A 22,483-nucleotide genomic window follows, 5' to 3' on the forward strand; every position below is an offset into this window, starting at 1 on the left:
CATCTCCATCCTGTGTGCATCTCCATCCTCTGTGCATCTCCATCCTGTGTACATCTCCGTCCTGTGTGCATCTCCATCCTCTGTGAATCTCCATCCTGTGTACATCTCCGTCCTGTGTGCATCTCCATCCTCTGTGCATCTCCATCCTCTGTGAATCTCCATCCTGTGTGCATCTCCATCCTGTGTGCATCTCCATCCTCTGTGAATCTCCATCCTGTGTGCATCTCCATCCTCTGTGCATCTCCATCCTCTGTGAATCTCCATCCTGTGTGCATCTCCATCCTCTGTGCATCTCCATCCTGTGTACATCTCCATCCTGTGTGCATCTCCATCCTCTGTGAATCTCCATCCTGGGTACATCTCAGTCCTGTGTCCATCTCTGCCCATGTGCCATCCTCTGTGCATCTCCATCCTCTGTGAATCTTCATCCTGTGTGCATCTCCATCCTCTGTGCATCTCTATCCTCTGTGAATCTCCATCCTCTGTGAATCTCCATCCTGGGTACATCTCCGTCCTGTGTCCATCTCCATTCCATGTGCCATGTTCTGTGCATCTCCGTCCTGTGTATATCTCCGTCCTGTGTGCATCTCCGTTCTATGTGCATCTCTGTCCTGTGTACATCTCCATCCTGTGTGCATCTCTGCCCTGTGTGCATCTCTGTCCTGTGTGCATCTCTGCCCTGTGTGCATCTCTGCCCTGTGTGCATCTCTGTCCTGTGTGCATCTCTATCCCGTGTGCCATGCTGTATGCATCTCTGTCCTGTGTGCATCTCCGTCCTGTGTGCCATGCTGTGTGCATCTTCATCCCATGTGCCATGCTGTGTGCATCTCTATCCTGTGTTCATCTCTGTCCTGTGTGCATCTCTATCCCATGTGCCATGCTGTGTGCATCTTCATCCTGTGTTCATCTCTGTCCTGTGTGCATCGCTATCCTGTGTGTATCTCTGTCCTGTGTGCATCTCTGTCCTGTGTGCATCTCTGTCCTGTGCGCATCTCAGTCCCGTGTGCCATGCTGTGTGCATCTCCATCCTATGTACATCTCCATTCCATGTGCCATCCTGTGCACATCTCCATCCCGTGTGCATCTTCATCCCGTGTGCATCTCCATCCCATGTGCATCTCCATTCTGTGTGCATCTCCATTCTGTGTGCATCTCCATCCTGTGCACATCTCCATCCTGTGCACATCTCCATCCTGTGTACATCTCCATCCTGTGCACATCTCCATCCTGTGTACATCTCCATCCTGTGCCCATCTCCATCCCGTGTGCATCTCCATCCCGTGTGCATCTCCATCCTGTGCACATCTCCATCCTGTGTACATCTCCATCCTGTGCACATCTCCATCCCGTGTGCATCTCCATCCCGTGTGCATCTCCATCCTGTGCACATCTCCATCCTGTGTGCATCTCCATCCCGTGTGCATCTCCATCCCATGTGCATCTCCATTCTGTGTGCATCTGCCATCCTGTGTGTAAATGCCCATGAGGTATCAAGATGAAGAGGATAGTCTGGAGGGCTTGAATCTTTCCTTGCCTCCACTGGCTGGCATTCTGAGCCTACCCAAAAGTGATTTGCAAACCTTTTTGATTTATAGACAGTGATTTTCAGCACCTCAGGTGAGTGAGCTTCCACTGAACTCTTAAATCAGATCCCAAACCTCAGGATTAGGAATGATTGTTCCAAACCCTAATACTGTAGTAAGTCCTAGTGTTAAAACAGAGTGGACTTAATGGAGGTACCTCCTGTCCTGTTTTCCTAAAGATTTAGCACCAATTTCTCCCCTTCCCCAATCTTATCTTACCCTCATTCAACTATAAAGCTCTAAGGTCTCAGAGAGCCATTCTACCAAGTCCCTGATTTTCAAATTTATTCACTCATTCAACAAACAAGTTCTACACATGTTCTTTTGATCAGTCACTCTACTAAGTACTGGTGATGACAGATTTTTAAAAACAAACACAAATCAGTCCCTGCCCTCCAGGGAAACAGTCAAACTCTGGTGTGATTTGTGTTCTGAGAGACAGAAACAGTGCTGAGGAGCACTGGAATCCAGCAGCTCTCCAGGTGTACTGAGACCAGAAGTGACTGTCGAAGAAGCAGGAGGAATTACCACGTGAAGGGGAGGGGTGGCCCTCCATCTGAGAAGGTACAAAGACAGGAGATGTGAGGGTACAGTGAGCTTATAAAAAATGTAAATTAAGATTTGGTTATAATGGCAAAGAAGGAAGCTGAGGCCCCAAGTGAATTAGATGTGACTTGTCCCAGCCTACAACATGAGGTAGGGACACAGCTGAGTCCCAAAGCCTCCTTGGGCTCTTTCTGGCAATGCATCACACACCCCTCTGCTATTCCGCAAGATAAAGATACTGGAGCTCTGAAGATGTAAGCTGCATTACTGGCTGTGTATTACAGAGCTGCCAGTCCAGAGGGACTTCAGTCAGCCTCTAGGAAGAGTGAAATATCCTGGCGCATATAAGTCCACTTACATGGCCATACGCCTCGTAAAAATTACAGTTTACAGGGTTGATGATAAAGACTTGGTACACAGTTCATTAATTACTATTAGGGAATTTCCATTGTTTAATAGCTGTGACCTATTGGGCTTCTGGAGCAACTTCAAAAGAAAACAAGGACAGATCTGGCTCACATGACCTTGAAGTTTTATGATCTTGAATTACCCACTTGACAGCATGCGGTTAAGGCAAGGGTTTTCTCTGCAGTTGCTTCAAATAAACATTCTAAGCAAGGTTTATTCAAGAAAGAGAAAGTCCCTTGTCCCATTACACAGCTGTCTCCCATGATCAGTTTCTCTCTTCACCCTTTTTCCACATCATAATACCTCAGTCATAAAACAACAGGTAAGAATAAAATTAACAGAAGAGATAGAGGGAATCAGCTCATCATTGAGACCTTTCTCCTTATTTTGTTTATCCCAAAAGTTTAACCTAATTCCCATCCCACCTTGTGAGTCCATGGCATCTTATGACACTCTGTCCATTGACACCGGAAGACTTGGGCTTTATTACATCTCTTGGGTCTTGGGTCACTCTGCCATTTCCAGTTCCAACAGATAAGACAAATACCAAGAATTACATGTAACCCTACTTAGAAACCGAGGGAAAGAAAGACATGCTAAACAAAAGGAGTTCTGTTTATCATTGTTTAATAAAGATAGAAATCGTCAGTTCTGGGGAACACTTCTAATTATGTGAATTATAACTCCAAAGAAATTCTACATTAGAACAGATTTAGTCACAGGCCCTGGAGCTCAAGCAAAGAGTCTAATAGATTTTCTCCAATTCCAATGGATTATTTCATTTTGTAAGTTCCTCCAACATACTTAACTAGTTTCATTTTATTAAATAATATACTCTGAGGTGGAGAGGCAAAAATTCATACATCTTAAATGTTGAAAGGTTCTTCTTAGCAAAGATTAGTTAAGAGTACAAGTGAAACATTTTATATAAATAATTGCCCTGATGCACCAGACCATTGACTCATGAAACCAAGCTGTTTTTGACACATACACCTGGAGCATGTTATGGTGGTCATCAATTTTCTTCGACACATTAGCCTCAGAAAGAACAATAATCAAAACGTCATTGTTAAACCACCCAGATTCCCTTAAAAAGAAATAAGCAATGAAAGGTAAATCCATTTCAATTCTAACTCTTTGAAAACTACTGTTACTATTTCCTTGCATTGGTGAGGTCTGTGATTCTCCTACTCATTTTCAAAGTTCATTATTTTGTTAAAAAATACTGGCCCTGACCAGTTTTGCTCAGTGTATAGAGCATTGGTCCAGCATGCAGACATCCCAGGTTCAGGGCACACATGAGAAGCAACCATCTGTTACTCTTCCCCTCCCTCTCCCCTTTCTCTCTCTCTTCTACTCTTGCAGCCAGTGGTTCAATTGGTTTGAGCATTGGCCCCAGGCACTGAGTATAGCTCAGTTGGTCTGAGCATCGGCCTCAGGTGGGGCTTGCCAGGTGGATCCTAGACGGGGCGCATGCAGGAATCTATCTGTCTCCCTTCCTCTCCCTTAAAAAAAATCCTTACTGAGTGACTTCTCTATGTCAGACATGTGTAGGGTACCAGAGACATTGCAGTATGAGGTTTATAAAGTCCCTGCCCTCAGGAAGTTTACCTGCCAATGAGAGGAGATAATAAAAAGAAACACATAAATAAGTAGTGTCATTTCATGGAGTATGAGTGCTGTAAAGAGTGACAGAGATTTGGGTGTGAGGGGTTCATAGATGGCCTCTTTGAGATGTGACATATGATCTGAGATCTGAATGAGGAGAAGGACCCCAAGTTCAAAGTGTGGGGCCCAGGGACAGAGATTAGCAAATGCACGGTCCCCAGGGTTGGAGTGTGGGGAACTGGAAGACAGTGCAAAGGAGCAAGGCAGAAGTATGGTATAGAACCACATTGGAGAGGTGGGCAGGGCCTAGACTATTTGGGGCCTCATAATCTAGGATAAGGAATTTAGATTTTGTTCCAAATACAGCAGGAAACCATTGGAGGGTTCATGCTGGGAAGTGCCATCATTCATTCAACAAATATACATTGAATATATACTCCAGGCATTGTGTCATCACCACTGGGGACACAGTGATGAATCACAAGATTGCTGCTTGCATGGAGCTTACATTCTAGTTAGGAAGACTTACGCACAAATAAATAATAAATACATAATCTAAATCAGATACTTATAATGGTTATGACGAAACATAAAGCAAGACACAGTGTGAGAGTGATAGGGAGGTGGTGAGGAAAGGCTTCTCTCTGCCGACGGCTTTGAGCAGAGACCCGAGTGGGGTGAAGGAGCGAGCCAGGCTGATCGCTGAGGAAGGTCAGCTGTGAAGAGGCCCAGAGCCGGGAACACCCTGTGTGTTCAAGTTGCAGCTTAAGAGTCAGTGTAGCCGGTGTTGGGAGAAGGAAGGAAAGAATGACAGGACCAGATGGGTTTCAGGTGATCCCTCTGAATGATGAGTGGAGAATGAGCAAGAGCCAAGGGGAGACCTGAATGGCAGCATCATTCACAGGTGGACACTGGCGATTGCAACTTGGTGAACTGGCCCGTTTATCCTGCTTAATAATATCATCCTTATTAGCAGCAGCAACAGACACATCTTTCCAGGTAGAGAGGTCCTAACTGCCTCAGTTTCTAGATCCTATTGATTATTTTCATTGACTGATTCCAGCTTTGTGTATCAGTCCTGACATATAATAACCAGCTAGATCCTCATAAGGTTGTTGTTTTTTTAAACACATTTTTTTTTAGATTTTATTTATTCATTTTAGAGAGAAGAGAGAGAGAGAGAGGGGGAGAGAATGAGAGGAAGAGAGGAGAGAGAGAAGGGGGAGGAGCAGGAAGCATCAACTCCTGCATGTGCCTTGACCAGGCAAGCCCAGGGCTTTGAACCAGTGACCTCAGTGTTCCAGGTCGACACTTCATCCCACTGTGCCACCACAGGTCAGGCCCCATAAGGTTTTCAACAGAGTAGGAAACTGTTTTGTTCTAATTTTTTTCCCACATTCCTCCCAGGACTTTGTTAAACTTTTAGTACCTCGTAAGAATGGAGGGCAACATTTACAATTTCTACTAAATTCCTTTTGACTCATAAGGATAGGTTCTTTATCTTTTTTTTCCAAAGTTAGAAGTGGGGACGCAGTCAGACAGACTCCCGCATGTGCTCAACCGGAATCCACCCAGCGTGCCCACCAGGGAGCGATGCTCTGCCCATCTGGGGAGTCGCTCCGTTGCAGCCAAAGCCATTCTAGCATCTGAGGCAGAGGCCACAGAGCCATCCTCAGCACCTGAGCCAACTTTTTTGCTCCAATGGAGCCTTAGCTGTGGGAGAGGAAGAGAGAGATAGAGAGGAAAGAGAGGGTAGAGGAGGGAGAAACAGATGGGAGCTTCTCCTGTGTGCCCTGACCGGTAATCGAACCCGGGACGTCCACATGCTGGGCCGATGCTCTACTGCTGAGCCAACCGGCCAGGGCCAGGATAGATTCTTTTTAGGGTAGCACTTTCACTTGCCCAAGATGAGACTCATCAGGCCTCTTCCTCCCACAGGCCACAGCTGTCTGATAGCACCCTTACTCTTGAATAAATAAAGCAAGATCCTTGAGCCTTCTTTTCTGAATGTTCTAACACAGCAGCTTTTAATTGGAGGTAGGTGGGGTTGCCAGATACTTAAGTTTCATGGGACATACACTTATACCAGGGGTCCCCAAACTATGGCCCGCGGGCTGCATACGGCCCCCTGAGGCCATTTATCCGGGCCCTACCGCACTTCCGGAAGGGGCACCTCTTTCATTGGTGGTCAGTGAGAGGAGCATAGTTCCCATTGAAATACTGGTCAGTTTGTTGATTTAAATTTACTTGTTCTTTATTTTAAATATTGTATTTGTTCCCGTTTTGATTTTTTACTTTAAAATAAGATATGTGCAGTGTGCATAGGGATTTGTTCATAGTTTTTTTATAGTCCGGCCCTCCAGTGGTCTGAGGGACAGTGAACTGGCCCCCTGTGTAAAAAGTTTGGGGACCCCTGACTTATACTAATAAAACATTGATTGTTTAGCTGATATTCAAATTTAACTGGATATCCTGCATTTTTATTTATTAAATCTGCCAACCCTAACTGGAGGTGACAGTTAGAATCACCCTTGGAGTGAGGAGATTACAAAATGCAGATGCATGGGTCCCCACCCAGACTTAGTTCTACAAGTCAGAATCTAAGAGCACTTTTGTGCCTGATACCTAATTAAGAATCGATGTTCTAAAGATTTGCGCTGGTCCTCAAATGAGCTCTATTTGTCAGCGTTTTCTGTGAGCCAGGCACTGCACTAAGTGCTAGGGATGCATCTCTCTGTGAACAAAATACCTTGACTGTCCTTGGCCCTTACAGTGCTTTCAGTTTGGGGTCAGAGAGACTGGGGTGAAGAGATGAACATTAATCAAATCATCACACAAATACAAACTGCCCAGGGGCTCCTGGTTGTGCAGGATGCGTGGGCACCAGCCTGTTTCCTGAAGGACCGTCACCAGGCTGGCTTGCATACAGCGTAAGCTGCCCTGCAGGGCTGCTTCTGGACCTTTGAGCCCAGGTTCCTGCCTGGCTGCCTGCTTTGTGGTGTCGGAATGTTGAGCAAGCAGCAGTGTGGTCAGTCCTAGCAGTTCAGATGGTCAGACAGAGATTTCCAATGTGAGAAACTGAAAGAATATGAACCACAGGAATGGAAGATATCCAAGATATGAATATATGATTTTTTTTTCCCTCTCTTCCATCGAAACAGCTCACTGCTCTGACTTCCATGTTTGTGGGTGTGCAATTCCTGTTCATTTTACTCACCATTTCTGAGTAGCCTCTGATGCCCCATTTTTTTCTCACCTACCACATGAGTCAGACCCTCTTTTCTCTCTTCAATGTCTCTTGAATTGTCCTCTGGCCACTGCAACTCATTAGGTTGTCATAACTCCTCCTCCCAGGGATTGCAGTATCCTCTTAATGGGTCAGAACACAAAAGTAATCTGGGGGTTATCAGTGACTTTAGGCAAGCAGTTAGAGCAGAATCCAAATTGAAGGGGTTCACTCATTCAGATTCAGATAAATCCCCAAATCTTGGTGGCTTAACACAAATAAAGTTACTTCTCACTCATACTACAGTCTAATACAGGTCAGGAAGTTCTCCTAGAAGTGCTAATTCAGAGGAAAAGCCTCCTTCCATTTTTTATTTATTTTTCTTTTTAAATCAGCTTCAATGAGATATAATCACATAACATAAAATTTACCCATTTACATTTTAATGCTGTTTATTATATTCACAGAATTGTGTATCTATTGCCACAATAGATTTTAGAGCACTTTCATTATCCATTTCCCCTTAGCCGTCATTCCCAAGTAGTTCTGTCCCCCAGAAGGGCCAGAGGCCACCGTCTAGGATATTCTGAAGTAAGGCCCTGCTGCAGGGCAGCTCCTGAAAATTGTTGTCATGGTGATCCCAGGTAGTCTCATCCAAGGGACAGAAATATCAGCAAGATTGCCAGTGAGGATTTTGGACCATCTGGATAAACATCAGGCCGAGGCTGGCTTTCACCAGGGGCGTGGGGGTGACTCTTGGGTTTTGTTCTTCTCCAGAGGAGGTGAAGAGAGGGTAAATAATGGAGGTAAGCTCCACCATGAGAAGCCCGGTGGGGCTGTGCACTGTGGCAATCTGCACAGCCGGTTTGGTGGGACGGGCCAGGCTCTCTCTTATAAGGCTCCACCGAGGCACATTTTTCATTTAAAAAAAAAAAAAAAGAGTAAAATGATTGTTTCTTATGGGAAATGTAAAGATCAGAAATCAAGTTGTAAACAAGGATCCAAATCAGCTTTTTCTGTCTTATTAGAGGAGGGAACCCAAACAGCAATGGACAAAGTTTTCAGATTGGTTGATATTGGTGAGCCAAATCCGAGAATTATATCCGTCAGATTCCCTGACGCACTCTGTGACACTGGCGACTTCCCTGGGAGAATGAAGAAGAAATTAAAAAACAACTTCTAGACTTGGAGCCACATTGAAACAGAAAAACCAACCGAGGTGCTGCTATTGCTAAGAAATTGCTGGGTCATTTTTTAAATAGCTAGATTAAGATAGATAGATAGATAGATAGATATGTAAAACACTGATTAATTGGGCCATAACAGTAATTAGCCTTTTATTCAGGTGGCCTGTCTTTTCAGCATAGCCCTGCAAACAGACTATTTTTGTGTTAATGAGATATGTGTTTCTCAAGCAACAAGAAAACATCTCCCCTAACGGAACTCTGTTTCATTTCTTCTCTCTCTGTCCGTATGTGCACCTCTCCGGCTCTCCTTCGCTCTGGGGGACGACAGAACCATCTGCTGCAGAATCCCAGGGGAAAGGCAGCATCTCCGAGGATGAGCTGATCACTGCCATTAAGGAAGCAAAGGGGTTATCATATGAAACAGCAGAGAGCCCACGGCCAGCGGGCCAGGTGACTGGCAGGCCCGAGGCCAAGGCCAGGTCCGGGCTGCCCACCATCCCCAGCCCCCTGGACCACGAGGCCAGCAGCGCAGAGTCAGGGGACTCAGAGATCGAGTTGGTGTCCGAGGACCCACTGGCCGCCGAGGATGCGCTGACCTCTGGCTACGTGACCTTCGGCCACGTGGGTGGCCCGCCACCTTCGCCGGCCTCACCATCCATCCAGTACAGCATCCTGAGGGAGGAGCGTGAGGCCGAGCTGGACAGTGAGCTCATCATCGAGTCCTGTGACGCCTCCTCAGCCTCGGAGGAGAGCCCCAAGCGGGAGCAGGACTCGCCCCAGATGAAATCGGGCGCCCTGGACGCCATCCGGGAAGAACCGGGTGCCCGGGTGGAGGAGCGCGCGGGCGCTCAGCCAGGCCCCTTTCTTAAGTTCCCCTCGGCTGTCCCCCAAACTGGCCAGGAGCTGCCCGCTGGAGACAGAGCCCCAGTGCCTGAGGAGCCCGCCGCCCAGTGGAAACCTGCAGAAACTGCGAGTTCCAAGGAAAGCCCCACGGCCGCAAAGAGCCCCTGGTCACAAGGTCCTGGCTTCGTGCCCCCTCTGCTGTTTCTCAATAAGCAAAAAGGTAAAGTGACAGCTTTCCTGATTGTCTGTTGAGTGTGCCTTCCCTGAGTGTTCAGGGGAATTCATCACAGGGGTGGTTGAGGCTCAACCCTTCAGTCATATCCTGGCTGGTCAAACCCTTGAGCAGAGAACAAGTCCAGGGGGATGGGTGGGAGAGGAAAGAATTCAGATTGCAGCTGGGACTTGGGTGGCAGAACCACGTGCTTGGAGCAGTGGGCTGGCCACGCAATGATGAGCATCCTCCAGGATCTCCTGAGTGGAGCCAGCGTGCCCTCCTTTCGTTCCAGGGCCGGGTTCCTCTCTTGGGAAGAGATTTTTGTTGTTGTTGTTGTTGTTATACTCCAGGCTTATTTCCAATTCCCTGCCCCCTCAAGGATGGGGAGTGACAACAGCTCTTCCAAGTGCTGGGACCTCCCATTTGCACATCCATTTTGCCAGCCATACTTGTTTCCTCAATGGGCCAGGTGGATCTCTGCCACCACCCTTTCCCTTACCCAAGGAACAAGGGATTCACACTTTGATAAAGTTTTTCTTGTCCCAGCTAGTCAGGAAAGACAGGGATGAGTTGAATCCAGAGTCTACTTTGTCCCTAAACAAGACCTAAGGTCACTAAAGGATTTTTAGTTACTTATAACTTAGAATGATTTTAATCTGGCCATTCTAGTTTTCCCTGAAAAATCTGTAAGTCTTCAAGCAGACATCATTATATTATCTTCCAGACATTATATGTGTAGGGAACATTCTTCTAAAAGCATCCCCCACATCCAATTAATTGTATTATAGAATTCAGGAAAGGAATCAAAGAGTCAGGTTAATAAATTAGGTCCTAGAACAGTGGTAGTCAACCTGGTCCCTACTGCCCACTAGTGGGCGTTCCAGCTTTCATGGTGGGCGGTAGCAGAGCAACCAAAGTATAAATAAAAAGATAGATTTAACTATAGTAAGTTGTTTTATAAAGATTTATTCTGTCAAACTTAGCGAAAATCCGACATAAAGTACTTTATAAGTAATTATTATTATATGCTTGCTGTATCTCTGCTTTATAAATTTTATAAAGTACAGTTACTTCCCTACTTTATAAATCACCATTACTGTGGAACCGGTGGGCGGTTAGAAAATTTTACTACTAACAGAGATACAAAAGTGGGCGGTAGTTATAAAAAGGTTGACTACCCCTGGTCTAGACAGGCTCGTTAATGGGCTACACTTAGTGAACATAGAGAACCTCTACCAGCTCCTGAGTGAAGAACACCCAGGTCAAACTTTAAAACAAACCCTAAACCACAATTTTTTTCACCTATGCATCTACTATGCTTTTTATTTCTTTAGAAGTATTTTGCCTTTTGGGAATAAATGGTTTTGAGTGTACATCCTCTTTCCTGGGAGAACACTAACTTCACCGATGTTAGTAGCAATTAAAGTGCTTTAGATTAAAATAGAGGGCAAAATCTTTCTCATTATAGATTGGACTCTAGCTTCTATATTCTTTAAAATTCACACATCGGAATGGGGTAACCTAGAGGAATATAATAAAACAAAATTAAAGGAATGCAATAAAACAATCACCCTGTCACATGGTTGCTGCAGGCTTAGTCACCTGACATCATGTGGGGGCCAATATAATTGACTCTTGACTTCCCAAATAACCCTTCCCTGTGAGTTTGAAGTATACTTCATGTGGGTAGGGAGGATATTTGATGACAAATTTAACAGGGAATGTGTATTTGTTAGGAGGTTATTAAAACTAATTTGGATTCATTTGCCACCAGTCTGTGATGAGAAAGGACCGTGCAGCCTCAGGGAGCCTTGCAAAACAGCATCAGGAGGATCAACCTGCCATCCCCTGCTGTCCCCTGCCGTCCCCTGCGTCCCCTGCCATCCAATGCCGTCCCCTGCAGTCCCCTGCCGTCCGATGCCGTCCCCTGCCATCCCCTGCCATCCCCTGCAGTCCCTTGCCATCCCCTGCCATACCCTGCAGTCCCTTGCTATCCCCTGCCATCCCCTGCAGTCCCTTGCTATCCCCTGCCATCCCCTGCAGTCCCTTGCTATCCCCTGCCATACCCTGCCATCCGATGCCGTCCGATGCCGTCCCCTGCCATCCCCTGCAGTCCCTTGCTGTCCCCTGCCATATCCTGCCGTCCAATGCCATCCCCTGCCGTCCCCTGCATCCTGAGGCAGTCGAGCCTGAGTTCAGGTCACTGTAGTGACCAGGCACGGGTTTTCATTTTACCCCCTAACTAGTGTCCTTGAAACAGCCACCACGTGCACAATGCTGTTCTAATACACTTGTCCCCATAAGTAAACAAATCCGCAGACTGATATGGAGAAAATGGAATTGAGCAGGCCCGTTTCCCTCGTTGTTCCATTGGAGAGACTTGTATGACAGCTGGGACCGACTGAGTGACCAGACATCTGATGCAGAGCTAAGGCGATGGAAAACCTCAGCCGTGAATGTAAGGCTCCAGGGCACCTTTTACGGCCAGTTCTGGTGTCATTCTGATCTGCGCAAGTTGCCACATATGGCTTGAACCCTCTGCTGCCAAGTTTAGACTTTAGAGAGGAGAGAGTGGCAGTACTTTCCAACGAGGAGGGCATGCCAGGGTGAATAACCTCTGCTCTCTTCTGCGTTGAGGTGTCCTCTGAAATCCGGTCTCTCACTGAAACTTACTGCTCAGTGCCTTGCCTGTGAGGAGGCCGAGAGGCCGTGCCCAGGCAGCCAAGCGGGCCGGAGCTTGGGCTCTGAGGTTCCTTCTGGTCTTACCTGCTCTGTCTCAGCCGGTGAGAAGATCAGTGCTACCCAGCCTCCCCCGGGCTGTTTGTAATCACTGTCACTGGACAGAAGGATTAGACTCATGTCAAGCGGGACTCCTTTTGGCTATGAGGTCAGGTTTGCTTCTGTGGTTTCCTGCTCTCGCTCAGTGAAACCGCTAGCACTATAGATGCGTTCAGTTCGCGTGTTCACAGGTATGCTCATCCCCATGCTGCTGAGGCTGGGCTAAGTTTTAGAAAGGTCCTGAAATCTTTAGAATAAGGCTTGGCAAATATCTGATGGTATCACAGCATATATGGTCAAGGCTCCACTGGTGGACACGCCCTAACAAGGTTTATTTTGGGAGCTTTCTTTCCTTTCAGAGACCTTTGTCGCTGTTTTACTGGAGACAGAATACAATTTGTCATATTCCAGTTTCCTGTCTGTGCACCCCTGAGCTCCTGCTAGCCTGTGTTTCTGTTCCCCCGCATCTTCCAGATGGCCTCTATGAACATCAGACTCTGACGGCAGAGATAAGTTCTCATTGCTGCAAGATCAGCCTATCTGTTAGGAAGAGCTGAATGAAAAGCCAGCGAAAATGTCTCAGTAAAACACTAATACCCAATGTACTACCATCAGGATGGGCATGTGGTATTCACCAAATCTGTTTCACTGTGAATCTTTTTTATTAAAGCACGCCTCAGGGCTCATCTAGGGAACACTTTTGGGGAAATAGCAGTCTCTTCACATTCACTTCCATTTCCTGTATTCTGACTACCTGGCAACTCAAAGGAATGGTGCTTGGACCAGCCATGTGCCCGAAATCTCAGGCATCACCCAGGCTTACAGAATCATAATCTGCATTTGAATGAAGGCCCCCAGGTGATTTCTATCTGCATGTAACAGCTTGAGAAGCAGTGTTTTAGACTATAGAGGCTTTCACTGAAACCACTCTGATACCCATTACTGCTGACGACCTTCTTGCCCCCCAAATGGCCACTTTTGAATCTCATCTTTTTTGTCCTCTCTAATAATTTAATGTCATACTGCTGACCAGTTCTTAAAACATTAGTGAAAAAGCAATATATTCACAATAATAAATTTATTTTTTTTGTATTTTTTTTCTGAAGTTGGAAACAGGGAGGCAGTCAGACTCCCGCATGCGCCCGACCAGGATCTACCCGGCACACCCACCAGGGGGCGATGCTCTGCCCATCTGGGGCATCGCTCTGTTGCAACCAGAGCCACTCTAGTGCCTGAGGCAGAGGACACAGAGCCATCCTCAGCGCCTGGGCCAACTTTGCTCCAATGGAGCCTTGGCTGCGGGAGGGGAAGAGAGAGACAGAGAGGAAGGAGAGGGGGAGGGGTGGAGAAGCAGATGGGCGCTTCCCCTGTGTGCCCCGGCCAGGAATCGAACCCGGGACTCCTGCACGCCAGGCCAACACTACTACTGAGCAAACCAGCCAGGGCCCACAATAATAAATTTAAACTGTACAAATGGTACAAAATAAAAGTTAAGATTTCCCTACTGCACCCTCCTCCTGTTTCAAATTCTCCAGAGATAACCCCAGACTTTTGTTTTGTTTTTGTTCTTTTTAGTCGTGTTTTTGGAAATATTTGGGCATATACAATTTTTATTGCACAGGTGATATCATATTGAACAGACTATTTTGTAATTTATTTCATTTAACAGTAACATAGAGACAGTACTCACTCACCCGAACACTGTTCTCTCCTTCTCAGAACTTGTTCCTCCCTGTCTGTCTGCTGTTCCTTTCTTCCGCTTCTCTCCTTACTCTCTGACCTCTTTTCCAGGCTCTTGCTACCTTCCTTCTAGTACTTCATACCTCATTTCCTTGCTCTCACCACATAGGTTTTTAGCCACTGCGTGTGTGTAGCACCTTCCAGATCGCTGGTTTTGGATAAGTCTTCTCTTCTGAGCTCCACACTCCATTTTCCAAGTGCTGGTTGGATGTCCCTTAGTCCCCAGCCCCCAAATCAACACGTTGATATTCTTTGTCAAAACCTCCTCCTTTCCTTCTATTTCCTTCCCTTCCTATCCTGCAAAGGTATCGTCCAGGGCTCACTTGGATGTGAACTTTCAGATAGGTCTGCACCTGAGTAAGGACTCACCGGCCTGAGACAGGGTGAACAGTACAGCCTGACTGTGAACACTTCAGTGGAAGTCTCGCACTTCAGTGTTTGGTTATAAAATTATCATCCAGATAACCTGGAATGCTCTTAATATTGGAAAAATTATTGTCAAAATAAACAGACAAAACGTATAAATTCTCTCTGTAGAACTCTTAAGAATGTATCCAGTGACCCCAGCTGGAGAATTATTGGTTTAGACCACTGGTTCTCTAACTGTGGCCCGGGGGACCAGGTTCCTCAGAATTTGCGGGGGTGCTGATTAGAAATGCAGGTCTCTGCTCAGCCCCGGCCCCAGAACAACAGGGTCAGAATGGGCCCAGGCTTAAACCTGCACTGTTAGTAAGCACGCTAAAGAGAACGTGGGTTGTAAGCAGATGAGCTAAGCAGCCCAGACCTGTAGAAAAAAAAAATGTCAGTGAGCCTGCCCGACGCATATGGCAGTTTTTAATTAGAGAGACTGAGAGGGCACTCAGCCGTTTCCATGCCTGCCTGGGCCTCTCACCTCTCTGTGGGCACCGGCTGTGGGAGCCAGAGCTTGCTGGGCTCAGCCCCTTGAGGCAGAGAAAAGTGTATCTCCTCCTTGGGGAATGATTTGCAGGAACGCTACCAGATGGAGGTCTTCTCAGATAGACCTGGCATTTATGAGGCTTATTATTACTTTTCATTATTATGCCAGATACTGCTTCTGTCCTAAAATATTTGGAAGAAAAGCAAAGTAAGTGTAACCTACTTACTTTCTTCTTGTAATTCTAAAAATGTCATTATGCTCTAGTCCTATATTTATTTGCTTCTATGAGACTAAATTCATAAATCAGGCTGTAAAGATTCTTGTAAAGTTTCTCTTTTTCACTGTGTAGATTCAGAATCATCCTGAGGACTTATGCCCCTTCTGTTATAGCTACTACCCCCCCTCCTCCCCACCCCCATGCCAGCTTCAGCAAGATGGGCAGTGACTGCCCATGAAGCCTGGCTTCTGTGAGGATGCATGCCATGTAAACACTCAGATGGAGGCAGTGAGCTGCCATCTTAGACTATTCCAAGCAATTAAGCTGCTTTTGTGAGACTTCACCCAGCGACAGAAGGTACTCCTCTGCTCTCGGCATCCCAGAGTGAGGCTGCCAGTAGCCAGCTCACCTCACTGTGTTTTCCTTCTGGAACTGGCACAAGATTAGCATTTTCCCAGATTGCATATTGATCTGTTTTTTAAATGGCAGCTTTCAGACACTGGGGAGGTTTCCTCCTCAGCCTTGGATACAGTTGTTCCAAATCTTGGTAGCCCCCAAATTTATTATTTCTAAGGACATATATACTTGACACTCACCTCCAGGGTGTATATGTAGATCCAAAATGGCTATTGTACCTCTAATATTGTGATGAAAATTCTTTGGGACACAGTACAACCTACCTTCCTGATAACTTTTGCTTAGGCACTGAGTGAGGCATAGATTAGCTCCTAAGATGGATTCAAGTCAACCTTGAACTTGCCTGTAGAGTTCATAAACGGCGAACTCTTGATGCTTCTAAGAAATAATAACCCTATTTAGAGAGTGATACTGATTTCCCATCCAGCCCTTTTATCTCTCCAATAAATCATCCTCACTTACTGATGCGATCATGGGACTTGGTGGATAAAATTCATATCCTTCTCAGAGCCAAGACTGGCTCTCGGGGATTCTCCACCCTTTCCAAGTGCTATCCTCACATTCCTCTAAAGTCTAGATGGGAAACTCACAGATATGGTCTCTAAACGTTGGGATTCTGTCTTTGCAAACCCTCAAAGCACTCCTATAATACAGAATGATGTAAGTTTTTATCCAGTGTTAGGCCAGCACTACCAAAGCAAGACCTTACCAATTCATTTGTCCATCCTTCCTTTGATCCAACCCTTATGGCATGCTGTGTGCCTGGCGCTAGGGATATATCGGTGACCAAGGCAGACATGTCTGCCACTCACTGGGCTTGCATTGTGGGTAGGGGAGGGGTTAAACTGAAAAGGAAGTAAACAGAGTGTTGAGGGAGAGAGAGTACTTAGGTAGGAAGGTCAGAGAAGGAGGAAACTCTGGAGTTGGTGAGGACCAGAGATGATGTTTTAACAGGATTTGAGCAAAAGAAAATGGGAAGTCCAGAGGCAGGAAAGTTCTTGGGTCATTCTAGAAGCTGTAACAATGGTCTGTGTCACTAGAGTATGGTTGGCAAGTGGGACAGTGGCAAGAAACAAAGTCAACAAAGTCAGAAGGTCTGCAGTGCCTTTTTCATGCCCAGGCCAGGGTACGGAATTCAGTCTTTATTTCAAACCTGGCAAGAGGCCACTGACAGATTCTTAAAGTAGCAAGTCACATGATGTGCCCTGCATTTTAAAGGTCACATCGGCTGTTTTAAGGAGAAAGGATTGGAGATGGACAGGTGTGGAAGCAGGAATATCCATTAGGAAGCTGTTGCCATTGTGCGGACATGAGATGGCAGTGCCTGGGGGGGAGGGAGGAACGGAGACGGGGGAGGGGGCGGGGGGCCTGGAGAGGTTTGAGATACACTTTGCGGGTTGACTTAATAGAACTTACTGGTGCAAAGGGTTGATTGTGGGGTAACTTTATCACAACAATTCTCAAATTATATTTCAACTTTTGTCACTATAATAATTACAAATATATGCAAAAATATTTACAATGGGAAAAATACCCCAAAATTTGATGCTGTTTCATTAGTCATTAAACCCATTTTTTGTGTGTCTGCTGTTGGGAAATCGCCCATTTGGGTTATGATGGCACTGAAATATTCTCTCATAGTCTGAGCTCTATATCTAGTATAGTTCCATGGCCAAACATCTCAGGGCATAATAGTCATCGGTGTGTGTAAGTGACAGTGATGTTTGGGTGGCCAAGACCGGAGCTGGAATGAGGGTCCAATGTGGTGCCTATGAGGGTTGATAAGGCATGCAGTGAGATAGGTCAGGATTGTGGATGAGCAAGTTTGTTATTTAAATAGAGTTAGATACAAGTTTGGCTGGGGCCGGTAACTCATAAAGCTCAGAAAGTCCAAAATATAGTCTCAAATATGAATCAAAATTTTACCAACAGGCAAAAAAAGTCAGCAGGCTGTCAGAGGGCAGAGGTTAAAGTCAGAGAAAAGGTCGTTGTAAGGCAGACACTCAAATTAGGATCTGACATGGGAACAAACATACTACTAGGTCTAGGGACTTCAGCGCACAGCTACAGGTGACCACGGTCTTTACCTGCAATCACTCAGTGCTTCGCCAGTCAGCGCCATCTCAGTAATGGTCCTCTGGGTGTTTCAGTGACCTATCCTGAGAAAGTGGTCTTCTGCCAGAACGATTCTCTCTCCCTCTAGAAACTGGGGGCAGGTGACAAGGAGACTGAATTTTGGGTTCAGAGGACCTGTTTGGTTTTTCTAGACGGTGTTTCTCAAAGTATGGTTGGTAGATTATTTACATCAGAAGCCATTTGTTGAAATATAAATTCCTAGGCTCACCGCAGGATTTCCTAGGGAGGGGCTCAGGAATCAGCTTCATTCAGTAGCTCCAAAGGGAATCCTCAGTCCATCAGAATTTGAGAATTCTCATTCTAGGGACTGTGTTGGGGCTGATCTGTCAAAGCCCTCAGAATAACCTTTGACAGGTTTTTTCCTCTAGTCCCCCACTTTTTCCAGGGGTCCTGAAACCTGGGCTCCGCTGTTGGTTAAAATGGTTCACGTGTGGGGCTCAGAATGAGATTTCTACTGTGCATGCTGGGTTCCACCTCCTCCCAGGAAGTATGATAGGAGGAGGATAGTGTGGGCACATCTCAGCTGTACACTCTGGATGTTTCTAACATCCCCCCCTGACAGAGCTCCAGAACAGAGACCCCAGAAGAACATGGTGGGAACACAGAAAACTAACCCCTCATACTCCCAGTTGTTTGGGGTCTCCTGGGTCAGAGTGGTCCTCCAGATGCCTCTGTCCATATAGCTTAGACAATTCATGGGAGAGGGAGAAGGCCCGAAGGTGGGGTTGAGCTGTACGCTTTCGGTCACAAATGGGGAGTAGCAAGCTTGATGTTATTACACAAGATCAAAATTTTCCCTGCCATTAATAAATTATTCAGGGAAAAGCTGTGTATTCTGGTAAATAAAGCATTCTGGCTTAACTCGTCCCTTCTGGCAAGTACCTCATTTTCTTACAACTCTTGGCTGAGCTGAACTCCTGGGGGATTTATCCACACACAAAACACTTATAAAAACAGAATATGTGTTTCCAAACTAATTCTTTTACTTCCAAACTCATTATTGTTTACTTCCTTCTAAGATCTCTGGGAGATTTGTTTGATCCTGCCTCTAACATGGGAGAAGATCTCTAGTGAAGCAAGGGTGGCCTTTCTTATTGATTAGCTCTTTCTCACTGTTAACGTCTGTTGCCATCCAGTGGTTGTGATGAAAATTTCCAACCTCTCTGCTATTTTTTTTTAACTCATTTCAAACCACCACAATTTAGAATTTACAGATCTCCTGGGTTATGATGTAAGAATATATATGTCTTTGAATGATTTTACAGTGTTCACATGGCTGGATCATTTATGTGGTGGTCAGTCATTTAAATCAGTGGTCCCCAACCTTTTTTGGGCCATGGACCAGTTTGAATGTCAGAAAATATTTTCACCAACCGGCCTTTAGGGTGGAACGGATAAATGTATCACGTGACCAAGACAGGTGTCAAGAGTGAGTCTTAGATGTAACAGAGGGAATCTGGTCATTTTTAAAAAATAAAACATCTTTCAGACTTAAATATAAATAAAACGGAAATAATGTAAGTTATTTATTCTTTCTCTGCGGACCAGTACCAAATGGACGTGGTCCGCAGCCCAGGGGCTGGGGACCACTGATTTAAATCACCATTCATATTTGCCTTGGAACAAGCACTAGGACAGAAGTTAAAAAATATCCCTAAAAGGGTAACGTAGTTTTTACCTGATTTAATTTTAAGCGAGACCATTAATTTTAAGCCTGTCCCAAAACATAAGGTATAATGCTATGCAGAATTTATGAATCATAGTTTTGTACTAACTGGAATTTTTGGACCAACACCTTCATTTTAAAGTGAAGTCAAGGGCTGGGGAAGTCAGTGGTTCTAGGTAATACTCTGAGGGTAGAAGGATCACTCTTAGAAATAAGGTCACCCGACTCTCACCCAGCATCCTTTTCCAACTAAGTTGATTTCCAGATGGTTGACTTGTTTATTAAATGCTTTTCTCTGTTGCCTTAGGATTTGGAGATTTAAGATTTAATATTCTAAATATATATTAAACTTTATATACTAAATATATAAATAGTTTTTATAATTGTGTACAATATACACAGCTAGTTCAAATGTTAGCATGGTCATTCAGTCTGAAATTGAGTCTAATCCCCTGAAAATAATTTAATTTTTTAATATTTTAGGGTAGCCAAACTATGGTTGAATCAATTTTACATAGTCAGAGTTTTCTCAAATGTTATAAGTGATTAATTAAAATCACAAGGAACTTGATTCTAGTTAATTTTGATGTAAGTAAAATGGCCTCGCTGTCAATTTGTCCCTTTTATTTTTTTCTCTTCCCTTTGTTGGGGTCCAGTTTTTTGGCTTTTTATTTTTCTGACAACAGACTCTTGAAAATTTTGAGTATATTTTATATATTCACTAAGGTATGCTCTAATACCATAGCTTAAAATCTTGGCTTTGACTTGATGTCTAAAGCTTCTTATGGTTCACATTCTGGTTCTTATGGAAATATATTTCCTGTTTGTTGATGGAGAAATCCCTGGGCCAAAGCCCTGATGCTGAGCAAAGTCCTTTGTGAAGGAGACACCTTTCAGATTTCAGCCTTTCTGTTCACCTGTAAAATCTGGACTGAATTTCCTCTAGGATGAGACATAAGATCATTCGGTTGATCACTCCCACTGTATATGTTATTTCCCCTGTAATTGATATGATGTCCATTTGGTAATAAAGATGATCAGCTCTCCACCAAATTGATACTTCCTCTTCCAGAGTATAGAGCCATTGCTGGGAAGTGGCTGCCCAGTCGGGGTCTGCATTTCCCAGCCCTCCTTGTATCCAGGTGATGCTACCTGCCTAATTCCGACCAGTGGAATGTGAGTGGAAGTGATGTGGGTCACATCTGCGGCAAGATGGTGAAGATATATATAATTGTGCCTTTTGCTCCTTCAAGGCTCTAGGCGTAGGGAATGACAGAGGGGAAGGAACCTAGCTCTCGAATGACTACCTAGAAGAAACCTGCCTGCTACAAACATTCACATTGCTCTACTAAGTTAACCAGAATAAATTTCTCCCATGCTAAGCTGCTTTAGAGCTGGGGTTATTTGTTAATGCAGCCAGCTTCGTCCTGACTAATGTGATAACTCAGGGTGTAACATGAGGCTGAGAAAGAAGGCCTATAGTTAGGATGTATGTTGGAACACATACTGTAGTTGCATCATTTTGTCTTGCTTCTCCCTTTCTATACCTTTCTCCTTTGTATTTTCCTTTGCTGATGATGCTAATAAGCCTTATTGCCAGAGCTACTGGGAAGGTAATTCTGAGCAAGTAAGAAAATGACAATTCTGTTCTCAGGATATTTTGTGGCTACTTCTTAAAAGGCTGTCATAAAAGTTGAACAAATCTTTAATAACCACAAAGTGAGTCGCCAGTGCCCTGTGGCATTGTACAAAGTAAGAAGTCTCCCTGGTGATGCCTATCAGGCCCGCCAGAGCAGAAGCACTGAAGATTCTGTGAGATAGACCATGGGGAGTCCCTCTGTCTAGGGCTAGACCCAGGCAAAGTTGGGAAATAGGCCCAGTATCTGGGCGCCCCTGCCTCTCACCGCTCATGTATCCATAGCCTCAGCGCCGTCCCCCAGTCACTCAAAGCCCCACTTTGGAGCCCAGAGATCCTGAGATTTCCCTGCTTCCCTTTCAAAACTCATTCCTGTGCTCTGTGTCCTTGGGGCCCTTCATACTCTCCATTTCTTAGAGTGAACTGTACAGGTTTATTTGATAAACCATTTTGTTTTCACATGTTTGTGAAGGTCTGAAGGAAGGAGCCACTTTAGGGTAAGGCTGATCCACTGCCTTAGGGAGTGGTAGTCCAAGACTCCATTCTCAGCAGTTTGTGTTCTGAAACACAAACATATCAGAATCTGGTACAAACCAGAATGCCAGTTTATGAATCTACTCTGGAGATGTGCCAGGGGAACTCCACCTAGTGTGGAGATCAGCTCATTATTGCCTGGTAAGCTTAGGATTGGAGCAAGAAGAATGGGTTGTTTCGTTGGAAATTTCCATCACATTTGGCAGCCTGTCGACTGCTCTGTTCTCTAAGAACTGGGATCCTCAACTAGAAGCAGAGAAGCTGCTCCCTGAGCCCATGCTGGAGGCCCTTTGCCCTCCACTGGCCTCTTGTCTCAATTCCCCTGCTCTAGACTCTGCATTATTTTGATTGCATACCCCCTCTTCACTGGGACAAGGAATAATGGGCCAGCTGGGCTTGGATCCTAGCTGCACCACGTATTATTACCAGCTGTGTGATTTGGGGCAAGTTAACCTGTCTGCGCTTCCATTTTTTTTTCATATATTTAAAGGAAAGAATGGTAGTGGCATCACAGGACTCTTGTGAAGATTAATTGAGATAATTTAGGTTAAGTAATTACTCTCTCATTTTATTACTATTTAAATATTTATGTTAATAATAATTAAACAATGAGATGGGGCTTTGGAAGAATCCAGTTTAATTACTCATTTAATGCAAGAATTCTTTCTGCAACATATTCTTCATAAAATTTCAATTAATAGTTTACAGGTTTTCCTATGTCCTAGCCTGGCTGCTTCCCAATCACTTATAGGATGTAGTCTTTATCTTATTAATAAGCTCTTTCCCACACATATTGTGGGACAGCTTGCCTCTGGAGAGGTTTCCTAAAGCCAGCTGACCCAATTT

The 22,483-nt window shown here is 45.1% G+C and overlaps 1 protein-coding gene across 1 annotated transcript in view; it reads left to right on the forward strand.

Moving 5' to 3' along the window:
• Positions 1-22,483, forward strand: part of RTN1 (reticulon 1) — a 201,243-nt gene that overhangs the window by 104,489 nt on the left and 74,271 nt on the right. Inside the window, exon 3 of the mRNA XM_066342722.1 lies at positions 8,887-9,621. Coding sequence (XP_066198819.1) covers positions 8,887-9,621 — 735 coding nt within the window. The remainder of the gene's footprint in view (positions 1-8,886; positions 9,622-22,483) is intronic.

This window comes from Saccopteryx leptura, chromosome 6, assembly GCF_036850995.1.
Source record: "Saccopteryx leptura isolate mSacLep1 chromosome 6, mSacLep1_pri_phased_curated, whole genome shotgun sequence".
Lineage (NCBI taxonomy): Eukaryota > Metazoa > Chordata > Mammalia > Chiroptera > Emballonuridae > Saccopteryx > Saccopteryx leptura.